General features: G+C 38.7%; 1 protein-coding gene across 2 annotated transcripts in view; it reads right to left on the bottom strand.

Annotated features, from left to right (window-relative positions):
• Positions 1–6,664: 6,664 nt before the first annotated feature.
• Positions 6,665–18,640, bottom strand: part of nipbla (NIPBL cohesin loading factor a) — a 47,787-nt gene continuing 35,811 nt past the window's right edge. For both annotated transcript variants that reach the window (XM_079872449.1, XM_079872450.1), the window contains exons 34-45: positions 18,462–18,602; positions 17,812–18,060; positions 17,416–17,506; positions 16,753–16,926; positions 15,727–15,917; positions 14,695–14,802; positions 14,245–14,445; positions 13,988–14,134; positions 11,485–11,891; positions 11,204–11,378; positions 9,340–9,519; positions 6,665–7,737 (exon numbers count right to left, since the gene is read on the bottom strand). In XM_079872449.1, the coding sequence (XP_079728575.1) occupies positions 7,369–7,737; positions 9,340–9,519; positions 11,204–11,378; positions 11,485–11,891; positions 13,988–14,134; positions 14,245–14,445; positions 14,695–14,802; positions 15,727–15,917; positions 16,753–16,926; positions 17,416–17,506; positions 17,812–18,060; positions 18,462–18,602 (2,433 nt within the window). In that variant the 3' untranslated portion in view covers positions 6,665–7,368. The remainder of the gene's footprint in view (positions 7,738–9,339; positions 9,520–11,203; positions 11,379–11,484; positions 11,892–13,987; positions 14,135–14,244; positions 14,446–14,694; positions 14,803–15,726; positions 15,918–16,752; positions 16,927–17,415; positions 17,507–17,811; positions 18,061–18,461; positions 18,603–18,640) is intronic.

The raw sequence follows: 18,640 nt of genomic DNA, 5'->3' as shown, positions 1-18,640 counted from the left end.
TTACCCCTTGACTTAATGAAGAGCTTGGGTTTGTGGAAGAAAGATGTAAAAATAGAGTGATGATGGAAATGACTAAGAAAGAGACTGAAACCAGAGATATGGAGCGTGTTCGTGACTCGTGACCCGATCTCCAATTCAGAGTTCACGTTTCGGCCACCGCACTCACCCTGTCATCACACACCACACAGGACATCATTAATACACTCGCCAACAAGAAACAACCTTGTTAATGCCATTACCTCAACATGACAAACACAGGTCCAGGTCAAGAGTAACATCAGTCATTAGTCATTAGCTGCTGTAAATCTGTAATGTGAGCACTAGACGGAGGGAGGGAGGCTGGATATACAGCGCTGGGCAGAATTATTTGCCCCCCTTGGTAAATATGATCAAAGATGGCTGTAAAAAATAAATATGCATTGTTAATCCTTTTGATATATATATATATATATATATATATTTTTTTTTTTTTTTTAATGCACAAATCTAACCTTTTATTTTGAGTAAAAGAATTGAAAGTGGGGGGGGGGTCACTTTATGAAATAAATGTTTTTCTTCAAAAAACATTGGGAACAATTATTTGCCCCCTTTTATTAAATACTTTTTACAATCTCCTTTTCCCAAGATAACAGCTCTGAGTCTTCTCCTATAACGCCTGATGAGTTTGGAGAACACCTGACAAGAGATCGGAGATCATTCATCCATACAGAATCTCTCCAGATCCATGTTGGCACTGCTTCTCTTCAGTTCAGCCCACTCATTTTCTATAGGGTTCAGGTCTGGGACTGGGATGGCCATTGCCATTTATGTTTTGATGTTTGTTTTTGGATCACTGTCCTGTTGGAAGATCCAAACATGGCCCATTATAAGATTTCTAGCAGAGGTTGTCAGGTTTTGATTTTTATCTGTTGGTGTTTGATCGAATCCATGATGCCCCGATGTCCAGGCCCACAGCATTAAAGATACAGCAGAGTATTTCATTTCACACAACGGGTACTTTTTTCCCTGTATGAACCAAACCCATAATGTTTGCTGCCAAAAGGCTCTTTTTTGTTTCATCTGTCCATAGAACGTTTGAAAAGTAACTTACACTACTGGAACTTCAAACGAGACAGGTCAGATGAAACAAAAAAAATTGCTTTTTTTTTTTTTACGTGCGTCAAGTTTCGTCTTGGTGATTTGTTTAAAATCAATGCTGCAACCCTTTTCATCACACCTCATCTACTGACATGCCAACTTAGTAAATCAAAATGTACTTTAGAAATGTGTTTTTAATTTATTCAAACAAGAAAAAAATAAAATAACATGTTGCTAATGGTTTTGCGCAGTGATACACAGAACCTTTGGGTGATGCTGTCGTAGTCGTCGTGCTTTATCGTGAGAAACCACACAGCTATTGACCAATCAGAATCCAGGACTGGAACTAACCGTTGTATTATTCACAATATGATCCTGGATCACAAAACCAGTCACAAGTCGTACGGGTATATTTGTGGCAATAGCCAACAATACATTGTATGGGCCAAAATTATTGATTTTTCTTTTATGCCAAAAATCATTAGGATATTAAGTACAGATCATGTTCCATGAAGATATTTAGTAAATTTCCCACCGTAAATATATAAAACATTTATTTTTGTGAGTGAATGCAGCACAATCGCGAACATAAATGAACAACTTTAAAGGTGATTTTCTCAATGTTTCGATTTTTTTGCACCCTCAGATTCCAGATTTTCAAATAGTTGTATCTCGGCCAAATATTGTCCTATCCTAACAACCCATACATCAATGAAAAGCTTATTTATTCAGCTTCCATGTGATGTATACATCTCAATTAAAAAAAGTTCAGGGTCACATATAGATACATTTTTAACATTCCAAGTTTAAAAATGTACTTATTCTGAAAACGAATGCAAATAGTCTAAAAGTAATACTGAAAGAACTATACTTTATTACTTTGAGTCAAATTTTTTGATTTATCTGGTTGGACTTTCTGAAATGCCAAAGCCACTGAAGTAGCTAGTCCGTGCAGTCTCATCTCGCTGCCTGTATGTGGTGTGAAAACATCTCTTACCCTTTTTCTTTCTGTTCAGCTTCAAGCTCAAAACTGCAGCCAGACTCGACGCTCCAGCCTCTCCTTTTCCTCATCTGTAATTATAGAGCAGCCGCATTTCAAGCTCACAAGTCAATATCTAAAAGAGCGGCCGCAGAATTCAACTCAAGTGATCCAGCAGTCTCATTACAGTGCATTGTGTGTGTTAACAGAAGACTTGCCATCATGAGCAGTAATAATACATCTCTTTGTGTCTGTTTAAGGTATCGAGAGAGATGTCGAGGGTATTCCCAATTCATTTAAACACATTTACTCCTCACTCGATGATTAATTTAATATGCAATACAGGGAAGTGAGACAACAGGTAAGCAGACCATGGGTTTCTTCATTGATGGGAAAGTATAGCATGTACACCAGCATTGGGACATTACTACGACAGGCCCACTTGTCATACACTCACATTTACCTGTAAACATGTATAGTTAAATACATGTTTACTTATCTGGGCACTTATCTGTTTCTTTCATCGGTTTAAATCACATATTCTCTCCATCATGCAGGCTGTAGCCAGTCATAACATGTATTCTTCTCCCAGAATGACGCATGTTTCCATTGCAGCAAACACCTGTTGTCCTGTTTCCAGCACCTGCTGACAGGTAAAGCAATGTGACTTTCTACAGCAATAACTAAAAAATAATGACAACAAAGAACTCAGATTAAGTTTTGCTTCCATGATGTTACATATGTTCTTGTATAAAAACTTTTTTTGGTCTAACGAGATTTCACAGGGGTCAAGTTATTTAAACATGGCTAATTTTAAAAGTTTCTTTGATTTGGTATAGACCAGGGGTGCCTAATCCTGCTCCTGCCGATCGACTGTCCTGCACAGTTCATCTCCAACCCTAATCAAACACCTATAAAATGATATATGACCAGTCACAGGTGAAGTGAATATCGTTGATCATCCTAATAAGGCCATATATTAAAGGGGTGGTTGATTATGATTTCACTTTTTTAACTTTAAGTAGTGTGTAATCTGCAAAGTCACAATGCTGAAAGTTCAAAGCAAAGGGAGATATGGTAGAGACTACACCACATTCCTCCCGGGTTAGTGACATTACCAACCCTAGAATTTACATAAACCCCGCCCCCGGAATGCGATTCATAGATTATCATGACAGAATATGCCAATCAAGGACTAGAAGATATCTACACATCAGATACATAAATTCATCAACTAACCATTCAGAAATGTTGTCTACATGTTGTCACTTCTTGAGTCTCTCCATCTTTGTCTGACTCCAGTTTGAACATAAAACAAAGGCTAAAAGTTTTTGAAACGTTCAGGACACAAGCTGTTGAAGCTCCGCCCACTGTGCCGGAAGCAGCAACTCATTTGCTTTTAAAAGGGTCAGACACAAAAACGGTGCGTTTTTGCTCACCTTCAAAAAGTGACAATTTTAACATGCTATATACAAATATCTGTGGGGTATTTTGAGCTAAAACTTCACATACACACTCTGGGGACATCAGAGACTTATTTTACATCTTGTGAAAAGAGCATTATACCACCCCTTGAAGGTCTGGGTAGATTAGATGGTAAGCAAACAATCAGTTCTCGTAATCAATGTTGGATGCAGGAGAAATGGGCAGGAATAAAGATCTGAGCGACTTTGACAAGGGCCAGATTGATATGGCAAGGCGACTGGTTTAGAGAATCTCTTAAACGACAAGGCTTGTGTGTTACTCCCGGTCAGCAGTGGTGAGAATTTACCAACAGTGTCCAAAGAGGGAAAAACCACAAACCTGCGACACAAGGCTCTTCAAAGCACAAGGGCAACGAAGACTATCCCGTTTGGTCTGAGCCAACAGAAGGTCTACACACAAAATTTGAATAATGGTTACGGGAGGAATGTGTCACAACCATAGACTGTGGTCACAACACACTGCTGTGTAGCCACAGACCAATCAGAGTGCCTATGACTCCTGTCAACCGTTGAAAGCGCCTACAATGGGCACGAGAGTGTTGGAACTGGACCTTGGAGCAGTGGAAGAAGATCGATGAGTCCCGTTGTCTTTTATATCATGTGCGTCGTTTACCTGGGGAAGTGATGGCACCAGAATCACTGTGGGAGAAAACGTGATGCTCTGGACAATGTTCTGCTGGGAAAACCCTGTGTCTGGCCATTCATGTGGACGTAAATTTGACACGTGCCACCGACCTAAACATGGCAGACCAGGTACACCCTTCATGACAATAGTGTTCCCTGATGGAAGTGGCCTCTTTCAGCAGGATAATGTTCCCTGCACACATTGTTCAGGAATGGTTTGAGGAACATCATTAAGAGTTAAAGGTGTTGATCTGGCCTCCAAAATCTCCAGATCTCAATCCAGTTGAGCATCCGTGGGGTGTGCTGGACCAATAAGTTCAATCCACGGTGGCTTCACCTCACAACCTACGGATCTCGAAGGATCGGCACTGTTTTGGCAGCACACGGAGGACCAACAGCATATTAGGCTGGTGCTTATGTTCTGGCTCATAGGAATGGTTTCATTTTTTTTAAAGCAAGCTTAATGTTTAACAGAGCAACATTTCTGACTTCTAAAGTCACATGAGGCCAGATATTTTGGATCCTAAAACGTAGCATATATTTACATTTACACATTTGGCACATGAATTTATTGCCTTTTAAGGTCCATATTTTTTCAGTTCATGCATTCCCACAGAATCGAACACATGTATGCTCTACTGTTTAAACTACAGGAATAAAAACTGGAGCCGTACAGAAGCAGAAGCTTTCCTGTACAAGAGGACATAAACAAACCAAGCCACATTTGAAAGAATAAAAGTAATCCTGTAGAATGCAGTATTCAGGCTTTTCACAGTCATAGAAAACATGGAAGATTCAGGGAATTCCTACACTTGACAAATTTATGCACATCTTGTTGGAAATAACATCACAACTTTTATTTCCATCAAGAGGTGCATCAGTTTTTGCTCAAGATCTTGTATTGACGATGCAAGAGTCCAGCACTCTGTAAAGTCTCCTCCAGCACATCCCAAACACTTTCAATGAATTTAAGCTCTGGACTCAGAGGAGCCGATTCATGTGTGAAAATGATTCTTCATGCTCCCTCACAACCATTCTTTCACAATGTGAGCCGGATGAATCTTGACATTGTAATCCTGGAATATGGCCACGATGTGTCTTCCTACATCACATGGTTGTTTAAGAAATGAAAAGCTACACACTCCATCAATTTATAACATGATAGAAACATCATAATCACAGCAATAATGATCCAGTCATAGACTCTTAACATTTGCATATTTAAATCCAAACAAAGATTTAAAGTTTTTTTGGCTGGGCAGTGTATAATGCAATGCAGTACAATGGTTAAGATAAATGTTCCTTAAAAACCTGATGAATCATATTTGACTCACATTTTAATATCAAGCAATGTAAATGTTAATCAAGAAAACCTAAGTTGAAATATTACTTATAACCAAGTTATTCTTATGTTTACTTTATAAAAATCTGTAAAGATTTCACAGTAAAAAGACATATGAACCACAACCTGAAGGGGGACGTTTTTACAATTATACTAAAAGGCCTAAATCAATCAGACGACAGAAGGCATGTAGTACATGGTGTTCAACAGGTTTTTCCAGCCAAGTTTTGATCATGTTGATCATTTAGAGACCTTGGAAATGTGCAAATAAGATACAGTAGGCTTTAGTGTTAAAAACGGTGTCTGATATTACACTTAGGGTCCATCAATGACACAGTTAAATTAAAAAATAAAGTAGGTAATTGGGTTTTCTATGCATAAAATTTGCAATTTGAATAACTACGTATCTCCTATCCTAAACAACCTACATTAGTCTCTCCGCTGACCCCACCAGCTCTGGATCACTTAGAATATGAGACGATACCACAACTGAAGGATGGCATAGCCTGGAAAAAGTTAGTTCAAGTTTCATTCATTTCATTCATCATTTATCATTATTAAATGTTTAGCAAAATGACTGAACAACCACATTAAGAGAAATAAAACATCTTGCAAGTGCACGGTTGTATACATATTAAAAGTACCATTCTTGAGCGCAGATGTGGTTTGGTCCTGAGCGTGCTCCAATATTCAATTAAATTGATAAATAAAAAAGTAAAAAGGGTAACACTTCATTTTTATGTGCCCTTGCTACATGTATTAACTATAGTAATATTATGCATAATTACAAGCAACACTAAAACAGATTATTGGAGTGCTTTACAAGAAAATACTATTTGAGTCTTTCTCCTCCAATGCTGTTGTCTCAGTGTAAACCTATAGTAATAACACGCTGTTATCTAATATTACTCGTTATCCGTACACAAACACATTAAAATAAAGTGTGACCATAAAAAGTGCTCATTTCTTATTGAATTCTGTAATAGAAAACATTACTTGGGGCACCTTTACAAGAGCTGTGCATAAGTTGTCCAACACACTGGACGCGTCGTCCCCGCATAATGCTCTGTCCTCTCTTCACTATACCTGTCAATAAAAATAAAAAAGCGTGCATGGCAAAAAATGCTAAAATATTAAAAGACAAGTGATTCGCAAACGGACAGGATGAGTCTTGCAAGTAAGAGAAGTAGAAAATTTATTGCAGTATTTGTTCCATCAGAGGCATGTGAGTCCCTTTATGCTGAGCAGGGCGACCTGTTATCGCAAATCTCCTTCGACACAGCCCTCCTCACAGACACTGCATGCTATACACAATAAATTACAGCCACACGGTGCTATCGTACAAAATGGACAAACAGCTCAACAGAGAGAATTATCATCAGCCAGTAAAGGAGGAGCTAAGCTATAGAAAGCTGCTTAACGCTAAGAAATTCGAAAAGAAAATGAGAAAAAAAAGAAAGAATTAAAGTAAAAACATCAACAAACTAATTCTTTCAACATTCAGTATATATTTAAATTTCTTTTATAGATATAAACAATATTTTTATGTTAAACTATGATACACTGGGAGTAGAAATCAAACAACCAGAAATCTGCTGCACAACAGCGAAGGAGCACCCATACAATGTTTCTCCAAACATTTTATTCCTGCGATACGACGATGCACCCTGGCGCAGAGGGCAAAATGTCACCACCAGACCCAGAGTGCATCAGAGAGAGAGAAAGAGTCTGTAGTGTAGAATAGCCGCTCGTGTTTTGTGTGTTCATGTTTGGCTGACCCGGGAGATGTGTTTGGCTGTTGCATTAGGCTGAGAGAATCTGAGATGGGAGGTATGTGAGTGCGTGTGCATGTTTACGTATTATTAGCTGGAGTTCCTGTCCTTGGCAGCGTAGAGTGAACGTAGAGTCTGCGCCACTTTGTGGTTGAGCTTGTTGCCACTGGTGAGTGTAATTTTTTTATAGATGATGTCGGTCTCTCTGATGGTGTCGACCCAAGGCACCAGCTTGCGTCCGTCGCGGCGCTTGGCTTCAGCCCAAGAGCTGGAGTAAGAGCCTGCCATCCAGTGGATGTTGTAACCGTCGCTGTTCCTCTGGATCACGCGTGCGATCTGCGGCCGGTCTCGGTATTTGGGGCAGTGGATGGCGATGATATCCAGCGCGCTGACGGACTCGTTCATGTTCGCCAACAGCAGGTCCGCAGAGTCTCCCGTGCGCCTCCCGCGTCGAGACGCCTGTGAAGAGGGGTTAAAAGACTCTTAGGCTGAATCCGAAATCATCCCCTATACCCTCGAATAGGGCATTATTTGAGAGGACAGTCATTTGTAATAGGGCTGGGACAATATATCGATGCATCGCGATTCTTGGATCTATTCCAATTTTTTCCGAACGCATCGCGAATTGATTCTGAGCTTAGTTTTTAACAGCAGAAGGCGCTCTAGGCTAGTTTTTAACCGCACGCTCAATTGCTCACGAAGAAGAGGGCTAGTGCGTTCGGCTGAGTCTGAGAATGTACTTGCACCTCAGAATGCTTTTATGACGGGAGATTAATGTAAACAGCCGACTGCAAACACCCTTGTAATTCGCTTCAACCTTTTCGAACTTTATGAATGATTCACAAGCACACGGTTTCTAAAGCACGCAGTGGCATCTGCTGTTAAAAAACGAAACTCAGAATCGATTCGAGAGAGAATCGCGAAGCATTTGGAAAAATTGAAAATTTCTTGATTCAGGATGAATCGATATATTGTCCCAGCCCTAATTTGTAGTGGTGTCTAAAACCATAGTGGACATTATTGAGTGCACTCATTCAATCAATCCCACATCGCATCGCAATAACGAGTGTACAGACGATGTACGCTCAACGGCTGTCTGAATTCACTTGCTTTTTTTCATTTAGTCCTTCAAGTGAACTGTATTAGTGGACTAACATTGGAAACAGTGATTGAGGGTTTAGGGGACGATTTCGGATATATAATAATACTGTATCATTGATGTGACTGCACTGACACAAACTTGAACTGAATTGAGCTGAATAATGACAATATTTTCTTCTGTAGAGCTGCTTTATAGCCGAATTAAATTAGTTTCACAATTGATGAACGTTGCACTATTACTGAACTGAATTGAATCAACAGTGAACTGAAGTGAGCTGAATAATGACACTATTGTGTTCTGTACAACTGCTTTAAAGATGAACTGAGTTCATTTGATAATTGATGAACTCTGCAACATCAACACTGTTATTGAACTGAATTAAATCAACACTGAACTGACTTGAGCTAAATAACACTATCGCCTTCTCTAGAGATGTTTATAGCTAAATTCAGCTTGTTCATAATTGACAAACTGCACCATTACTGAACTGAATCATATGACTTTAGAGAATAATAGTGTCATTATTCAGCTTAAGAACTGCTTTATAGTTATATACATTATTCCTGTATTTGTAGAAGTTTGTTTCATAACTGATGAACTTTGCTATCGAACTAAATCAGCAGACTCAACATTGAACCAAATTGAGTTGAATAATTACACTACTGTCTTTTTAGAGCTGCTTTACCACTGAAATTGTATTTTCATAACTGAAGAACATGGCAACATTAACACTATTATTTTCTTGTTAATCACTGTGAAGCTGCTTTGAAACAATCTGTATGGCACAAAGTGCTATATAAATAAAGGTGACGAAAGACACAAAAACAAAACATGAGCAATGATCTTGTTTCAGTCAGACAGTTTCTTCCCGTCTAAGGATGTGGTACTAGGCCAGAATAAGCTGCCAAGAGAATCAGACTAGTGTGATAGTCAAAAAGACTGTTTTTGTGTTCTCTTACCCCTGGTGTCCTCTCCTCTCCGTCACTCTCTTCATCCTCTGAGTCGAGTGTGTGGTGGTTTCGGGGGCTTGTGGCTGCTCCCCCCAGTAGTGAGGTGATGGCTTTATTCCTCACGTTTGCACTGTTCTCTCCCTCCTCGTCCTCTTCATCAGGGTCCAGGTGCTCCATTAGCAACTTAAACTGAGAATCAAGCAGAGCATGCAATATAAATCAGCAATTCTGAACATCGACTTGAAGGTCCCCATTCTACAACACTATATATATATATATATTCTCTAACATTTCTGGTGACCAAAGCTGCATGTTTTTAAATATTTTATTATATATATTAAATTAACCATTATTCATTTTGTGATTGCAAAAGTTTAAGTTTTAAGTAATCCAGCAGCCTCTTTGACAGTGTGAAAATAATTATAATTATTAATAAAAAACATATATAAGACAATTATATTACTATTAGGGATGGGGCCGATCCGATCCAGTATCGGTATCGGGACCGATACCAGCGTAATTCACGTATCGGATTTTCCCGATCCAACCTGCGGAGATATCCGATATCCACGAGTCATGTCTGCGCTTTAACGTTGTCTGCTGAAATGACTCCAAAAGTGATTCCCGCCGGCTAGTCTGCTAGCTGGCTGCAAACTGCGGAATGGATTTCCTGAACGGAGGCACGGCTCAATGAGACACAGAGTTATGAGACACGCCCCCGCTCAAGAAATCCATTCCGCAGTTTGCGGCTAGCCAACAACGTCCGCTGTGTGGAAATACTTCACACTGTAACGTTAAACACCGCAGAGCAAGACAGTAAAATGCAATGTTTGCAAAGCCGTAATTCAGAGCTCTTTGAAGCTCCCTCGCGTCGTACAACACAACGAACGCAATCAAAGATTTAAAAAAGCACCACGTTACTGTGCGTTCACGCCAAACGCGAATAGCGCGTCAAATTCGCGTCTACCACGTCTACCGGACGCTTGAATATTTTGAATCCATTCGCGCGTCCAGAGAAAAATTGACGCGTGTAAAAAGTAAAAGTTTGAAGCAAAATTGACGCGCGTCTGAGGCAAAATCCGCTTGTCTGTTTGCAAGATGCTGATGTTGATCGAGCATTCATCGAGAGAGAGTTACCGCATCGGAGCGAGGATCACCCTTAGACAGTGTGTGCGTGTAAGATGTTTACACTTGCACTTTTCTTATATTTCAAGACTCAAGTATTTGACATTTTGGAAATGTAATAAATATTGACATGACAATCAATTTGAAACCCTTACAGTTGCATTTGTTTTCAGAATGGGATTTTTCCTATTAACAGGATTTCCTGTCATATAAAATAAACAATAATGATAATATTAAAGCAAACACAGCTCTGGTATCGGAATAGTATCGGTATCGGCCGATATCCAAATTCAGGTATCGGGATCGGATCGGAAGTGAAAAAATGTGGATCGGTGCATCCCTAATTACTATCAATATACATATTATATATAACATTATAACTAGATTTTTTTTTTTAGTGATACCAGACATTTTTTTAAACAATTATTTAGGAGAAAACAAGGGGTGAAAAACTCAATTTCAACTCAAGTGTTTTTTAGCATTTCAATTAAGTTTGATTATTTTAATATTGTAATAATAATAATAATAATAATGATGATGATGATAATACCTATTATTATTATTTTATTAATAATATTATAATATATTTTTTAAGTCATCCCGTAGCCTCCTTGAAATGTTACTATCAGTGGTAAATATTATGATATTTTTTATTAAAAACAAATCATGTTAAATAATATTAATAGCGATATAAATAGAATATATACACTTTTTTTTTTTTCCCCTGAAAGAAAATAAGTATGCTCACATCGAGGTACTGTTTGACGATCTTCCTCTTCAGCTCGTAGGTCAGCTCGTCATGAACCTCATCGCGGTGGAGGAAATCAATGGTCTGCCGTGGGCTGAAGATGACCGAAGACTTCCTGTTGACGGCTTTATCGTACACCTTGGCCGACTCTGAGGGAGAGTACTTCTGAATTTTGCTGCATTGGAAGAGAGCAGAATAAATACAGTATATATATATATATAAAACACATAGCAATCACTATTTTTGGGAGTTGTTGAGGTGCATGATGGGTGTTTTGCTACCTGTCCGAGAAGCCGTAGAGGTTCTTAAGGTGTTGTTTGAGCACTAGCAGTAGCAGTATGCCCTGTGAAGCTCTAGCGAAGTCCAGGAGAGGAGATGCGTCATCAGGAAGACGCTCCATGACAGCATCAGCATCCTCGAGGTCAGACTCAGAATCTGACTCTGACTGCTTGGTAACCTCCATGGGCTTAGGCTTCCTAACTCGCTGCCCCTCCTCATCCTCCTCATAATCATCACCGTCAAAATCTTCATCTCCGCTGTTCCTTTCTCTCTCCTCGTTCTGCTCTCCCCTTTCCTCCTCCGCACCGTTCTGCTGCTGCTGTGGCTGTGGCTGTGGCTGCGGCTGCTGATGTCGTCGCCGTCGTCGTCTCCTTTTCCTGCTCTTCCTGCCTGGGACCTTAATGAGAGACTGGTACAAAAACAGCCCGTTTAGATATCACATACATTATTCAAATATGTGAAAGTGTGTCATAACCAATGTGTTAAAGCTAGTAATAACAGTAACAACCTCTTTTTTTATTTCTAAGACAGAAAGTGAAAAATTATCATGTAAAACTAAATTATTTTTGGAGCAAAAACCTTGACGGACATTATACAAGCATGTTATGAGCTATGGATTTTTTTTTTTTTTTTTTTTATTTTAAATATTTTTTTTTCAATTTGATAACTTTTTCATAAAACAAAAAAATAAAAATAATAATAATAATAATGGTTCAAAATCATTTAAATTATAAAAAATAAATCAAATAAATACTATCATTGCAATAATACTAATGTACTGTAAAAATAATTATAATTTATAACAGTAAAATAAAAATATGAATAGTTTTATGGCTGTCTTGATTTCTTTGCTTTCAAACATTGCGTTTTAAAATGCACATTATAAGTGATCCAAACTCAGAGCAGAAGCGGAGATGAGCTTGTGTGAAGCAGACTTTCAGCTTTAAATCTTTGTCGCTGCATGTTGCCAGTGGCTGGCGGTGAGGTCGCTAGTGGGCGTTCCCACTACTGGTTGCCTACTAACCTTCATGAATATGCCATGTTGTAAACAACTAATTGTTTTTTTTTTTAGACAAAAGACTAAATATAAATGGAATCAGAAAACAAAATGCTTAATATTAAAGATGAACGAGAAACTGCGAGTGCTCTTAGCCATCACAGCTATTTAACTGCATTGAAAGCGTAAGCAGAACTATTTGGGTTCACGAAACCATTCAGGCTTGGAGTCAGCATGACATGCATGTATCGTATGAGACATCATAAATTATAGGGAACTTGGTGACTAAAATTAACTTCTCTATATTGCCACTGACACTCCACTACAGGATGTAGTGATGGATCACGTGCACTTCACTGGCTTTCGTTCCTAAATGTCAGTTAATTTGCATAAAGTTAAACATATCTCAATTTTGTCGCGTCGTGGACACGCCGATATCCTTACTGTCACTGAAGCTCATGTCGCCAGAAATTCTCCAGCTCTCCATTGAAATTAATGGGATCATGTCACTTTGCATGATGCTGGTAAAGTGAACGGGGCTTTACTCTGAACTGAGCAGCTCCGAGACACTGAAAACACCGGATCATGAGCTGCTTGCGTGTAAATGAACAGTGTTGTGCTTCAGTCTGAAATCATACTTTACGTTGGAAAGTACTGACATCCATATAAATATGAAAAAAATAAAAAAATAATCACTGATTATAAGGGGACTTAAAGGGATAGTTCAGCCAAAAATGATATTTAACCCATGATTTACTCACCCTCAAGCAGTTCGAGATGTATATGTCAAAAATGTTTCAGACGAACACATTTTCAGTTATTTTAGAAAATGTCTTAGATCTTTCAGTGGTTATAGTGTGAAGTTATGGGGTTCACCTCCTTCAAGTCCCAAAATGTGCATGCATCCTTCACAAAAGTAATCCATCCGGCTCCAGGGGGATAAACGAAGGCCTTCTGAGGGTAATCCGTGTGGTTTTGTCGTAAAAATATACATATTTAAAACTTTATAAACGAAAATAACTGGCTTCCGGTAGAGGTCGACGCGCGTTCACAGAGATGGATGCTGGCATATGACGTAGGACGTAGCGTTGTGACGTAGAACGAACATGACAGCGCAGCCAGAGAGCAGAGCAAAACAAAACAATACGTTCGTTCTACGTCACGACGCTTCCTAAAGGAAGCATATTGTATATTGTACAGCTTATTTGTTTGTTTACATAATTTTTTTACACAATCATAATTACATTTTTCAGGACTATTTTCCACTTTCTGACCTTTAAAATTAAATGGGCCATTTTTTGATGCTGTGCCAATAAGACTTCTACGAAAATGTCTTCTAAGCAACAGCGTTTTGCTACGTTCACACCGAGGCTGTGAGTTTGCACTGCATCAACCTTCAATACAGCTTCTTCATAGAGCTGGATTACACACTGACACAGGCTCACAAAACAATCAGTGCTGAAATGTGCTGCACAAACTGTTAGACACAAGCACTTGGGCACGTTTACCTCCTTAAATGTCTGCAGCAGGTTGCTGCCTGATACAGACAGGGTGATGTCTATATGATGCATGATGAACAGCGGCTCCTCCTGACTCTGATAGGGGAAGTAGGCCAGATTATCAGCGACGAACAACAGCATGCTCACTTCCATCTTCTGCTCGGACAGAGAGAGAGAGAGAGAGAGAGACAGATGGAAAAGGTCAGTCTCAACATCACAACAAAGAGCCAACGACAGGGAGAGACAGACACACAAAGACTGCTAACCGAGCTGTCGTCGAAGAGATTGAGCAGAGCGATGAGGAACGCTCGCCGGTGTTGTCTGTTTGCACGGACCATGCTGTAGAGGTGGGAACACTGAGCAGAATTGGACTCGTCCTGACGGAAACCACGGATCACAGATCCTGATGAAGCCCAGATGGCCTGCTGCACTTGGTACGACATCTTCATCCCTGCTACAGCTTTCATCTGTAGATAAAATAAATAAATAAACCAGCTATACATTCATCTAATTCTATCACATATATATATAATTTAATTATACTACTACACAAGATACAATAAAACCATTACAGGTTGGTTTAACCTAGATGCTTCACAGTATATTGTGGTATCCCATGGTACATTCTTCCGATGTACTTGATTAATTGGTGAATAGTGATCTGGAATCCAGTTTATGAATATGACACGTGTCAAGGTGTGCAGATTGATGCTCACATGGATAAATCCAGTGTACTTCTTATCAATCTCCACCAGCTGCTGGTCCGCTTTGTTCCTCATGGTGGGCTCTGGGTCCGTCCCCATGGCGATCAGATATGGCACACACTGTGATTGGAAGGAGGAAGGAAAAGTAACAAGTCCATGTTAGTTGCACGTTCTACAGCCAAGGTTGTGACAGTGATGAGCAGGCCCACACCCAACCTACACCTTTTTTTCTTTTTCTTTTTTACATTTCCTGTATGGATTGTGGTGAAACAAATCTGTGGAATGGATTTTTAATGTGTTAAATAGAACATTGCACTCTTAATCGTCGCTGAAAGAATGACCAAATCAGTCAAATGGATTTATGGAAAAACATTTACATACATTACCGGTCAAATGTTTGGGGTCAGTAAGATTTTTTTTTTTGTGAAAAAAATTCAAACTCTTACATAGCAAACTCAAATATTAAATTGCATGAAATTGCAAATAACACAATTGCAAATGGCAAGATTTAAAACAATTATCAAAATTGATAGTTAAGCCATTCATAATGCTGTTCTTTTGAACTTTGTTTATCAAAGAATCCTGAAAAAAAAAATGCATCAGGGTTTCCACAAAAATACTAAGCAGCACAGCTGTTTTCAACATTGATGATAACACGAAATGTCTGAGCAGCAAATCAGCATACTAGAATGATTTCTCAAGGATCATGTGACACTGAAGACTGGAGTAATTATGCTGAAATTCAGCTTCAGGAATAAATTACATTTTAAAATATATTCAAATAGAAAACTTGTTTTAAATTGAAAATTTTCACAATATTACTGTTTTTAAATGAGCCTTGGTGAGCATTAAAAAAAATCCTTGATTGGTAGTTTATTTCACAGACCTACTGCACATTTAACCAATGCATCTTATTAATATGTATAAAGTTAAAACAACATGCAAAGGGCTGGGATGCATAGAAGTTAAAATTCTGTGCAGGACAAGTAATGACATTAATGCTGGGTTTATAATGTCTGTATTGCTGTATGAGGGTGTGTGTACCTGTACGGGGTGTATGAGTCCCTGGCTGAGGGTCAGAGCAATGACATTGAGGGCGAAGTGTCGTACACTGGACTGCGTGTGGAAGAAAGACTCCAGCACCTGCTTCAAATAAAGCTGCATGATGGAACTGCTCATACCAGAGGAGATGTCCCCCATCTCTTTCAGATCTTCCTGTTTTGACATTTTCTGCCCTGAAAAAAAATAAAAACACAAGCTTTCTTTAAGGGTGGAGTTTTATAGAGCATTATGAAGTTTATCAATTCGAGTTCCTAGTTTAGTCCAAATTTGTATAGACCCTTTTTGCATCGACGTCACAGCGTTAGCTGGAGACAATACAAAGAGAAACTGGAGGCAGCCAATACAAACCAGCACAGATTCGGTCAAATAAGGAGCTTAAAATGTCATCTTGTTGTGTTGTTGGATGCCAGAATCGACGGACTACAGGCTCCAATTTGAAATTTTAGCGCATAATGTTTTCTAATCTATTGTGATTATTTGTGAATCATCTGTGATTGTATATACATTGTTGTGATTGATTGTGACTAGACTTTTTGAAGAACCTGGTAAGAAAGTTAAAAATTAATTTGCTGTAACTGGAATTTTTATTTCTTTAAAATTGCACTGTAATGTCATTCTTTACATTTTCATCTTCTGGCCTTGGCGCTGGCTAGGCAGAACTTCGGATCATACCACACGTCTTGTACGTGACCATTCAGCAAATAGTTATAGGCATCTAAAGATTTTACATAGACCTTACATACTGAGACCTTACATACTGAGATGAAATCGTATTTCGAATTTTCTCCAGTCAATGTTAAAAAAAAGAATTAAAAAAAAAAGCTAACAAAACTTGCTAACTAGCATTAGTGAAGCGGCCAGGGCAATCTTTTTGCCTCCACCTAAGCTTCGCACACAAAAAAAACTCACAATGTTTACTAACTGAAAAGGGATCTAGTTATGCTGTTAACCTCAAAATCATACTGGCAAATGTTGAGCCACAGCACTGCCCTATGAATGATCACTTACACTCTCTGTCTGCCTCTTGCATCCGAGAGTCCTCCTCTTGGAGATACATCTGGAGGTTCTTCAACACCTGGATCTTGAGTGTGATGGAGCACCGCTTATCAGACAGGAGCCCGTTATACAGAGACTTCACTTCTGGAACGAACATCTGACTCGGGTGCATGATGAAAAGAAAACCTGCAGAATGCAAGAGAGAGAGAAAGAGAGAGAGAGAGATAGGGAGGGAGAGGGAGAGGGAGAGAGAGAGAGAGAGAGAGAGAGAGAGAGAGAGAGAGAGAGAGAGAGAGAGAGAGAGAGAGAGAGAGAGAGAGAGAGAAAGGTTAAAAGGTTTATGTATCATTCAGTAATTAAAACATTGCTATGATGAAATACATAAGATGATTCTGACAAAAACTGGTTCTGCAACAAAAAGCTGAAAAAGTAAACTATTGTGTTGTGTTGTTACTGTTAACTAAAATCAAAGGGGCTATATTATGTAGAATTCAGAAACTCTTGTTATTAGCAACACTAGTGGCCGTTAAGTGAACTGAACGTCAAGTCATTACATTTTAAAATATAAAAATGTCAAAAACACGCAACAAAATTAATTTAATTAAAATGACAACTGAAATAAATTCAAAATAATTACTAAAATGACAACCAAAAACACTGAATGAGTCATCTTACCCAACCCAATGATGGCTTTGCATCTGACTTCCTCATCCTCATGATTAGTGAAGTACAGTAACAATTCCAAAACCTTCTCCTTTATCACAACCTGTCAATAACAGTGCAAGATTCCAGGATTAATAACAGAAGTAACTGACCGTTCGAAACAAGCGATCTTGGGTTATTATATTTAGCTTTTTTTAAAAAGCTAAATATAATAATGCAAATATTATTAATGTTTTTATTTTTATCTTAGAATGCACGTTTTATTTTTAGAGTGTAGTTTAAAGTGAAAATTGTTGTGTTGCTAATGAGCTAAAGTTAAAGAGCAAACAACTACATGGCTACAGCTGCATGTAAACTACAACACGTGTATAATCATGTATAGTTACGTCTGGTGAAAGGTTGCGATACCTTAGTGGTGCCCTTGAACTGCTCGTAGTCGAAGTCAAAGTGTCTGCAGAGAGCTCCCACAGTGAAGAGAGATCTGAGCAGGGCTGCTTTGGTGGCAGCCAGTGCCATGTTGTTCGTACCCTCCTGATGCTGTAACTTTAGCTTAGTCAGAGCCCCATAATAGCGGTTAAAACAGGCCCATACAAATTTATAATTATGAGTCACTTTATTCACTATTGCACCCAAACAGCTCACACAGTACTGGACAACCTGTGCAAAAACAAAACAAAAAAAAAACAAAGAGAGATAGAACTTAGTGGTATGTGTAGAAATATGATGCAAGAGAATATTTGCAACTATATGTCATCAAATGAACAGACAGCCATAGTCATGCCCCTAGCACTCCCATTCAAAAGGCAATTTGACTGAAAACGAAAATACGGTCAAACTTAAAAGTGGCGTTTCCATCCTAATTATGCTTTTAAACGAAAGTTTGCCTCGGGTAGATTCGCCAAAATGCAACCTAGGGTCTTTTTGTTAGAGTTATGCTTTAAAAAGGTACACATAAGACTGTAATGATTCTTTTTTTTTTCTTTTTTTTTTTAAGTACCTCAAATGTTAATTCAGTTATGTGATTTACATTTACAAGTTGGTGAGTGTACATCACTTACGGTCATGCCATATTTTAAGATGAGCTTCATCAGGTCTTCTTCAATGGTGGTCAAGAAGTTCTCACTGGGGTGATCCATCAAAGGAATTACCAGCTCCAGGATCTTCGCAACATTACAAATCACCATGAAGTCACTCTGAGACTGTGAAAATGACAAGAACAAATGCATTATGCATAAAC

This window comes from Squalius cephalus (genome assembly GCF_949319135.1).
Source record: "Squalius cephalus genome assembly, chromosome: 5".
NCBI lineage: Eukaryota > Metazoa > Chordata > Actinopteri > Cypriniformes > Leuciscidae > Squalius > Squalius cephalus.
Note: the sequence above shows the minus strand (reverse complement) of the source record. Positions and strands in the feature narration are given on the sequence as shown.